Below are 10,154 nucleotides of genomic sequence, written 5' to 3'. Positions count from 1 at the left end.
AATTTTATAAAGACATTATCAAAAAAAAATGTTACTGACAATTTTTTTATCCAGTTTCATTGTGATGACGTTTTTGAAGAGTTGAAGCTTAAAAAATCCATTGAAAATTGTTGTACAAATTCGGAAATAGATTAATTTGAACACAAATCAACTATGTAATAATGGAGGCTTAATACTAATTTATTAATGATTTATCATTTACCAAGTTATGATTGAAACATATCCCATTTGAACTCTGTGGCTTACAATTCCGTTCATAAATCATTTTTAACTTCCTGATATCAAGAGCTATAATAACTATCAAAATAATGTGTATCTCGGACAAAAAGATTTGAAATAATGATAAATAAAAAACGCCTAAAATCTTCCGGGTAACCATGAAATTTTAATACTACCTGCTTGTGAATGAAGTTGTACAATCTCTCGTTTATAAACACATGTCATAACTATATTTTAATAGTGTTTTTTTTCATCTTATTGGTTTTGTTTAATTACAATATAAACAAATTTCCATAATTAGTAGTATTTTGCGAGTAAAAGGGATTGATTGAGAAAAATGCCAAAGATTTATCTTTCGACTAAACAAAAAATGAATTATGAAGTAATAAAATAAACATATAAATTTTGTATATTGTATAATCGTTTAAAAAATAAATATTTGATCAACTGTTTAAATATTTAATCAAGTCTTATAATGACTTGAAGTCGTAAAGAATTTCAACAGATATTAATAAACGATATTTTTCAAGGGGTGCAGTTTTTAAAAAATGAATGACTTTATTATGCTTGTGTATTATGGGATAAAAATTATTTTTAGATTAATTAGTTATAAATATCAATATATATATATATATATATATATATATATATATATATATATATATATATATATAATAAAAATGTTTTTTTTCGAATAACGTTGATAAACTATTTTTATATTTAATTTAGGAATAATTCCCAAAATAATAGTCAAATTAAATTTGATGTCTATAAATTAAAGTTCAAGGGGTATCCTTTACGTTTAATTACGTTGTTGTATAATAAAGCTAAATTATATTTAAACCTCTGTAATAATATTTTTAGACTGCCTCAATTTGATTTATTCATCTTTGGAAATCTGCAACAACAACGAATGGTTTCCAAAGTTTGTCGATTATTTTCATGATTTCGGCTATGAGTGACTTGTAACTTATCTGACATAAAATCAAATTATTTCGAATAAATAAATACAATGTTTTCCATGACATATTGGTTTTTAAAACATTGGCATTTCGCGCTTGGATGAAATTATTAAAAGTATACTTTCTCCATAGTAGTCTAACAATCAAATGGAATGAACTTGATTTTGTTTTTCATCTGGAAATATACCAAAATTTATTTTTGCATTAATGTAATATAAAATATTTATCATACAATCTTTTACATTTTGAGTTATTTTTAAATCTAAAATATTTTTTTTTACAAAATCATCATACATTGTGCGTCACAGGTGAGTCTTGGTGCATGATCCTATACCTGTGTGCCCCCCCCACGCCCCTTTCACTTGTATTTTGAAGTAAAAAGATTTATGCTGGCTTAAATAATACGTGTTAAATAGAGTGTCCGGCTTTAGGTGCCGTCCGGCGTTACGATAATAACAGAACAATGTTCACATGGGTACAAAATATATCAAAGAAAAAAACATTGTTTTACCAAATATCCCGGAAAAAGCACTATTTTTTATAAAACACATATGACTGATATGGTTCTATATTATAGCTTTTTTTCTGACATCCTAAAATTGTAAATGCAATCAAATGAATGATTTCACTTGCAAAATTTGGTAAGATAGATTTCTATTTATTGAGTTTTGGCTGTACTTAAGATTTAATTAAAATTGGATATTCTTTATAGTATAAATGTATACTGCATCATATAAATGTTTAGTTGATATATTAAAGGATCAGATGTTATAATTTGTGGAAATATTATTATTACTATTATGAACAGCAGTCAGAAATATTCCTAGAATTCTATGAACTGTTGTAATGTAATGCAATCCAATTATTATTAGAGTGTTATGTATGTGGACAAAATTCTTAGCTACTTGTGGCACTTTGCAATTCTATGGATCATTTTGAAAAATTCTGCCGAACTTTTCAATCAAGTTTTTTTACTTACACGGTATTACTTCACACGGTTGTTAGTCGAAACGGGGCTCCTTAATTATTATAAGCCTACGATGAATAAAAATAGAACAATTATGCAAATACTGATTATGAATTCAATTATTTATAGTTCATTTATTAATGTAGTTCAAATACGGTTTCTATTACAAAGTTGAAAACTTTTATTTACTTTTGCCGCAGCAATATAATAAATAACCGCCGCCGCATAATGTTTTATTCATTTTTTTGATTATGAAATTTTTCGGTTAGCATTATGCGGCCAATACCACGATCAATTCGAATTCGGTGTATGTATTCAGTTCAAGGCTATCGAACATATTATATTAGATTTATTAGGAACACTAACCTTTGTAATTAATTAAAGAAATTATTAAGCCGAAGACCTATTGAAAGGATCTGTGGTTGCTTTCACATATGAATTGATACAGACAAAGCTAGTTATTTTATTCATTTTTTATGTCTTGTAATCGTATGTTTGAGTGTTTGTGATCAATGTTTTAACTCTTAAGAACTTTTCTGAGAGATATTTGACATTAAAGTGAGATCATGAACCGCCTTGAAACAATACGACTTTAACTCCATCAGACTCTCAGCTTTCTCTTGGCGAGACCGACTTTGCTTATTTGTCAGGTACGAAATATAAATACGAATGGTTATTTAAAAAATAATTGTTATAGAAATATTTCCATTAATAACTCATACAAAAACAGGAGTTCTGCAAATAATTCATTTTTAAGTTTTTTATAAAAATGATTCTTTTGGTGAAATGGTATAAACTAACATCATGTGTTTACCTTCCTTCAAAATATAAATGAATATTTTTTAAATATATTATTCTAGACACCATAATTTAATATTAAGTTATTTTAAATCATTTTAATTTTTTTTGGCTGATAAAAATATCATAGGGATCTTAAAGTCCATTGAAAACAAGTTATACAAGTGAACAAGATTATTGTGAATACAAAATTTTGTCAAACTATCAAAAATCGATATCTATCTGTATTATCCTTGTTGAAGTCAAGTAAAAATGCTTTCGCAATTCTACTTTTAATTTCATAATAAAATGATTTTATAGTAGGTAATTTAATGGAGTACTTCAAATAAATAAGATTTTATTCCATTCTTTGGTACTCTATCCATTTATAAATTATCATTTTAGTCCATTCTCTGACAATGGTTAGAAGACTTTAATTTTTTTTCCCTTACAGACTTATATATTTTATATATTTATATGTTGTTTATTTCAGGACAGGTATAAAAATTTCTGAATAATAAAAAAAAATAGTTCAGCAATAAGATAGGTATATAGATTCAATCAATTAGATACTCCATTACATCTCCAAATTACACTTACCAAATTTAGCGTTTAGTAATTATCCTATTTTTAATAAAATTTTATAAAAGATCGATAATTGCATATAGTTAGAGAGAAAATTTGAAAGTTTGTAGCAATAATATTAATAAACATTTTCACGACATTAAATTCTCTATATAGTGTTAATACATAACATTGACCCAAATAACTCAATACAAGTATAATATGGTAAACATTTATTAATGCAACAATTGTATCGATTTACATGATTTTACTACAAAAAATATCCGACTATATGTAAATAATTGATATGTAGTTAACATAAATATTAATTGTTCATAAATATAAAATTGAAATATGTTATATCTAGACAGCAAATCAACATGAAATAATTTTTGACATGTTTTTGGGCACAACATTATCAGGACAAAATTGAAAATGTTGTGCCCAACATTTCAAAGTCAATTTTTGAAATCTCTGACAATGGTCTTTTATTTAAATGTCTTTATTTTATTTGTACAGATTTAATTATTTGTCCATTTCAGGACAAGTGTAAAATTTTCCAAATAATGAACAAAAAGTTTTGGGCAATTACTAGAAATATTAATCTTGAGACGTCTCTGTAACTGATTTTTATTAGGCGCGGATTTTACTTTCTTTGCTTGCATCATCGCTTTCATATTTCTGTGTCAATTTGTTTAATAAAATAACGAATTTATACTAATTTCTTTATTGGAAGATAAACTCTTTATAAAATAAAAATAATAACCTCATGAACCTGTGATCAATCTATTTTTATCATCATGGGTAATGTGTAGAACATTCACTGATTCTGAGTAAATGCAGATTTTTCTTTTATTTTTATATCGACATATCTTAAATTGCAACTGCTATATTCATTAACTTCCCGATAATGAAAAGTTTTGCTTAAGAGGTTTCTGAAAATTTTGGCATACTTCAGAAAAAATAGATGTGTGTGTGTGACGATTTCGGGCGTACGGATAAACCGATTTGAAAAATTCAAAAAGCAATCGATTCCTATTGATAGGGAGATGTGCTGATTAGTTTTTGGCAAAGGCAGGGTTAGCCGTTACGGAGATACGGAGCAAAGAGTGCAGAAAATAGAAACCGAGTTTATGAGAGAACGGAGTATCCGATTTGAATGATCCAAAAGACATTCTGCTGAAAAAAAATTATTTTAAATTTTTTTGTATATCGAAAATAATTCAGATTTGAATTTTAATTCTGGCTAAAGTTCTAAAGCTGACTTATATACTTTGAATAAATAATTTCAACTTTGTAATTCAGTTCATATAATTTATATAACTATTAGAAAATGTTACAGTATTTATAATAATCTATTTGAAAACATTTAATATTCCTCGATCATTTCGATACGGTACGGGAAGTTCCAGCAGTTTGCCATAAGGCACGATGCCATGCACAACTAGTTTTATATTATTTTTAACAAAATAAATTTATCAGTAGTCAATATCTACCTTTGTAATCGCATACTGAAGCAGTTGTGCTCTTTTGGATTTTACTTTTTATGACCATGATTGTTGGCGCAATTGTACATTACTTAATTTTAATGCATTCGGATTGACATATGCACGCAATTGCATTTCATACATCAGCATCTAATTAAATACTTTATACTCTATACACATATATACAAACATACATATACACACATTCATATACACACACATATATACACTCACATATACGACGATTTCAAGAATATTATTTAATAAACATAAAAACTTGGTTAACACAGTCATTATATCTTCATAATACCAATACCAAAGCATAAAGCTCTTTTAAATTAAAATGTTTAAGACAAATGCAGCTTACTGTAATTTTAATATTAACTCTTACAAATATCTTCTAAAACATTTGATTGAAATTTGAAGTATGCATAAATTTTGAAATAAAATAGATAAATATATATCTCTAATAAGTAAGATAGACATTGTTCACAAAATTTTGCTCAGAAAGTGTGACTCTATTTTTCTAATTTATATCCTTCCTTCTCCTCGATCCATTTGATCCAACTGATTTTAGTTCTTATTTTCATTAAGTTTATCAATTATAGACATTTGATCAATTTAATTAATCATTATGATCTTGTTTTATAGTGGTGACTGGTTCAACAGACGGCATAGGAAAACAATATGCGTTAGAGTTGGCCAGAAAAGGTCTCAACATCGTGCTGATCAGCAGAACTTTGGAGAAATTGACAATAGTCGCCAATGAAATAGGTAAAAAATAGGTAGAAATTTAAGTTTGAGATACTTATAAAAATCAACGAAGATGGCTCAACTATGGAATAAACTGTTGTGTATTTGTAATTGGGAATCATATGCTAAAATAAGTTAGACTTGATATCATTTTGCTGTATAATGCTTAACTTAATTTTTATATATTATTTTTCCTAATGACTATATCAAAAGTAATTTACTTTGACATATATCAACTTTTCTTCACATCATTTTACACAAGGCTTTCTGCATGTCAATGGTGAACCTGTAGATCAACTATAATTTATCATAAACTTATGCAATTTTTATACAAATCGATCATTTTGAAAGGAAAATTAAGTTTTCATTACAATATATTATAAACAATATTCACTTTGACTATATTTTTGTTAGTTTACATCCTATTTAATACATTTGTTCACCATAAAGGTAAAAGAACTGTACATTGCTTACTTAATAGTAATAAATATTATTTCAGTAAGATCCCAAAAACAATTAATACAGCTATAATTTTTATTTATTTATTTATTCATTGTATTAATTATAATTGTATAAATTATAGATCCGGATTATTTTTGCATAATCTTTTAAATTGAAATATTTAAGACAAATGCAGCTTATTGTAATTTTGATATTAACTCTAACTAAAATCTTCTAAAAGATATTGAAATTTGAAGTATGCAAAAATTTTAAAATAAAATAGATAAAGATCTAAACAAACGTTGTATTTGAATTAAAATACGTTTTTCAATAATACGTTTTATTTTGTGAAGTTGAATTTTAGGAGTTGAAAATTTAGGAGTATAAATTTTAAATGCTTTTAATGTTTTTCTTTTCAAAATTTCCTTTATTTACAAATAAATTGCCTCTCTAAATTATATAAAAAATATGATGTACTATATTAAAGCATTTAGTGAGATTCAAGGTATTTCCGCATTTATCATTTAAATCGAAGGCTATTTCATTTGCTCATGTAATATAAAATTAATACTAAAATGTAATGAGATATTCCATTCAGAAGAAATGATGACTCAATGCCAGAGTTTGGCATAAAAACCTTAATATTTTATTTGAAAATTTTCCAAGAATTAATAATAATAATTTAAATAAATATTCAACAAATACTAATTAATAAAAAAAAGTATGCTTCAATATCTATAAGTAAGCTGCAAATTTTTGCAGAATAAATAAAAAAAATCATTTAATCTAGATACAAATATTTTGGTCAATTTATTTTGAATTCATTTGATTCATTTCTTATTTTATGTTCAGAATCACAATATCCTGTGAAGACAAAAACTATTGTGGCTGATTTCAGCAAAGGTCAGGAAATATATAAACATATAGAAAATGAACTTTCTGGAATTCCAGTTGGAATATTAGGTAAGAATTTAGTTTTTAATTTTATAAGAAACGGCGAGGACGTGTTTGCTGAACATAAGGTTAATTTATAATTTATAAATGATGTTTCAGTTTGTAGTTAAAGGTTTGTTTAGAATGATTCGAATTATTTGATTCAATTGGCACATCAGCAATTCCAACTATAAATATTGGAAATGTACTAATATTGTTCTTCCAGTTAACAATGTAGGGAAACAGTATTCATATCCAATGTATCTGAGCGAAGTACCAGAGCAAGATCTTTGGGACATTGTCAACATAAATGTAGGAGCTGTTACTTCCATGTGCAGAATGGTCTTAAAACAAATGCAAGAAAGGAAAAAAGGTGCCATTGTCAATGTCTCATCTGGTTCTGAGCTGCAACCTTTGCCATTGATGACGGTATATGCAGCCACAAAGGTAAATGATAAATGAAAATTTTGAAACCAACGAAAAATTTGCGATCATGACTATAGAAATTGAGATAATTAACTTCCCGAAGGAGAAGTTTATGTTTTCATCAAAAAATCCGATTCGCTAATTTTGTTTTCTCGACGTTTCAAGCCATTCTGAATCGAATTAGACCAAATTTGGAAAAAGTATGTGTGTGTGCGTGTGTGTGAACATATTTTTTTTATCGTAAATCGACGTTTTTTCAAAAACGGCTGGACCGATTTCAAAAATTTAAAAGCCATCCCATGTATGTTGATGTATCGTTTGTCAGTTTTGTGCGACGATCAGCCGAGCCGTTTCTTTGTGAATCGCAGAGAAGTGACAAAACTTTCGTCCACGGTTTAGCCCGCAATTCTGAATAGATTTTGAAAATTCAAAAACCGTTCGACAGATATTGGTTGGGAATCGACCTGATTAGTTCGATTTTGGCAAAGATCGGTCGGGCGGGCTGAAATTTTGTTTCGACGATTTTTATGATTTTTTTTAACGGTAGATACCACAGTTTTATAGATCATACTAAAATATGATCGACCCTACGACAACTCGTTTAACTTAAAAATTCGTCAAAAGTTTGCAAAAATTAGTATCGTTTTTCTGGCATTTGTCAAAATTAGACCTTTCATCAACGTTTGCTCAAAAACGTCTAAACCGATTTCAGAAATTTAACAGCCATTTGATGTTTCTCGATGAAGCAGCTTTTCTCAGTCTTGAGCAGCGATCGGCAGAGACGTTTCTTTGTAATTTGGACAAAAGTGTTAAACTTTTCGTTCACATTTAAGCCCATACTACCGAAACGATTTAAAAAAAACAAAAACTGTTCAAAAGATATTAGTTGGGAATGATACTAATTAGTTTTAGTTGAAAATCTATCGAGCCGTTTTCTTGTAATTAACTGTTGAAAAAAAATTTAAGCCGACTTTTACGGAACTTTTTTGGCGATATATTAGGTTGTCAAATATCTCCCTTCCGCCTTTTTGTATTATAAACCAATAGCAAAAAAGCGGAAGGGAGATATTTGACAACCTAATATATCATGGTCTTATAGAACTTACTGAAATTTTACGGCCTTATGACAAGTACTTTAATTTTAAAAATTCATCAAAGTTTGAGAAAATAAGTAGTTTTATTGGCGTTTGTTAAAATCAAAATTAGACGATTTACTTGGTATAACGATAGAGTACTTGGTCTTAATGAACATACTAAACCATTAATGTCCTACGGAAACTGGTTCCATTATAAAAATTGTTGATTTGTGAAAATTTGCTTTTAGAAAATACTCCGAGTTAACGTGTTCGTTCGTTTTCAATTATGTGTAATGAATCCACTCGGAATATTTTTAATCACCCATAAATTAATTTATTTTTTATTGATTAAGTCGATTATTTACACTTATCGGGAACATCATGTAACTTGCCTCAAGGCAAAATACTAATACCAACTAGTTTATATAATCTTTCTAAGGACTGATTTTTTTTATTCTCAGGTGTATGTGAAATCCTTCACAGCAGCTTTACGATTCGAATGTGCCGATTATGGGCTTACTGTCCAGCACTTGGCTCCACTTTTCGTGTCAACCAAAATGAACCATTTTTCTAGCCGGATTTCAACAGCTAGTTTACTTGTTCCTGATGCGCGAACATACGCTCGGCATGCGGTCGCGACTTTAGGACGTACTGATAGTACGACAGGGTATTGGAGTCATGGAATTCAGGTGAAATTATTCTATTGATAGTCATTATATTATTCAATTCTTTATAATAGATCTGATAATATTAAAGTGTCAATTTTCACAGTACACATTTACATCGCTGCCACCAGTATGGTTACGGACGCTCATTGGTGGAATCATGAACATGAGCTTCCGGAATGAATACCTACAGCGAGAACAAAAGACTGCATAGATTAATAAACATCATATTATTATAAGCCAGAAAATTATAATCCAAAAATTGAATTGAATGAAATTCTGACCACTACTATAGTAATATAGATAATAAGAAATTTTACGGTTCCAAGTGCAAAGTTGAATGCATGAACACTGCAAAAGTGATATATTTTAACATAGTTTTTTAAGTTTGAAAATATGTTTGCCTGACTCGAAACAATCTTAATTCGAGATAATTAATGAAAGAATTCATGTATAACTTTGATCAGATGTAGATGTATATATGTGCCTATTCTGTATGCTTTAAAGACATGACATATGCCTAATAAATAACTTAATATTAAAAACTTGCAAAAGGTTTAAAAAGGGTAAGAATATAAATATTTTATTGTATAAATTTGTATATACAAATGTTGATATAATAAAAAATACATTAAACCTAAATTTTTAATTAATAACGAATATACATTTATTTGGCTTGTTAACTTACATTTAAGAAATTACGATTAAGAAATCTATAATAGAACTTGCAAATAGATTAATTTTTATTCATTCACTTTATTATTAACTTCCCGTAGGGTAGTTATAGTAATGGGCCGAAAATGGAAAATGAAAATTTTTATATATCTTTACGTATTGAAGGTTTCTGAACATTTAGGAATACTTCAGAAAAAATGGATGTGTTT

The 10,154-nt window shown here is 27.7% G+C and overlaps 1 protein-coding gene across 1 annotated transcript; it reads left to right on the top strand.

Annotated features, from left to right (window-relative positions):
* Positions 1-4,289: 4,289 nt before the first annotated feature.
* LOC113386333 (inactive hydroxysteroid dehydrogenase-like protein 1) lies at positions 4,290-9,484 on the top strand. The gene is made up of 6 exons (XM_026624119.1): positions 4,290-4,293; positions 5,628-5,750; positions 7,023-7,133; positions 7,330-7,550; positions 9,067-9,294; positions 9,377-9,484. Exons 1-6 carry the CDS (start codon positions 4,290-4,292, stop codon positions 9,482-9,484), a joined length of 795 nt encoding a protein of 264 aa, XP_026479904.1.
* The last annotated feature ends 670 nt before the right edge of the window (positions 9,485-10,154 follow it).

Source organism: Ctenocephalides felis, unplaced genomic scaffold, assembly GCF_003426905.1.
Source record: "Ctenocephalides felis isolate EL2017-DRISC unplaced genomic scaffold, ASM342690v1 CF-g0.4_SCAFFOLD_03571, whole genome shotgun sequence".
Lineage (NCBI taxonomy): Eukaryota > Metazoa > Arthropoda > Insecta > Siphonaptera > Pulicidae > Ctenocephalides > Ctenocephalides felis.
The sequence above is the reverse complement of the archived record's forward strand: the minus strand, read 5'-3'. Positions and strand labels throughout refer to the sequence as shown.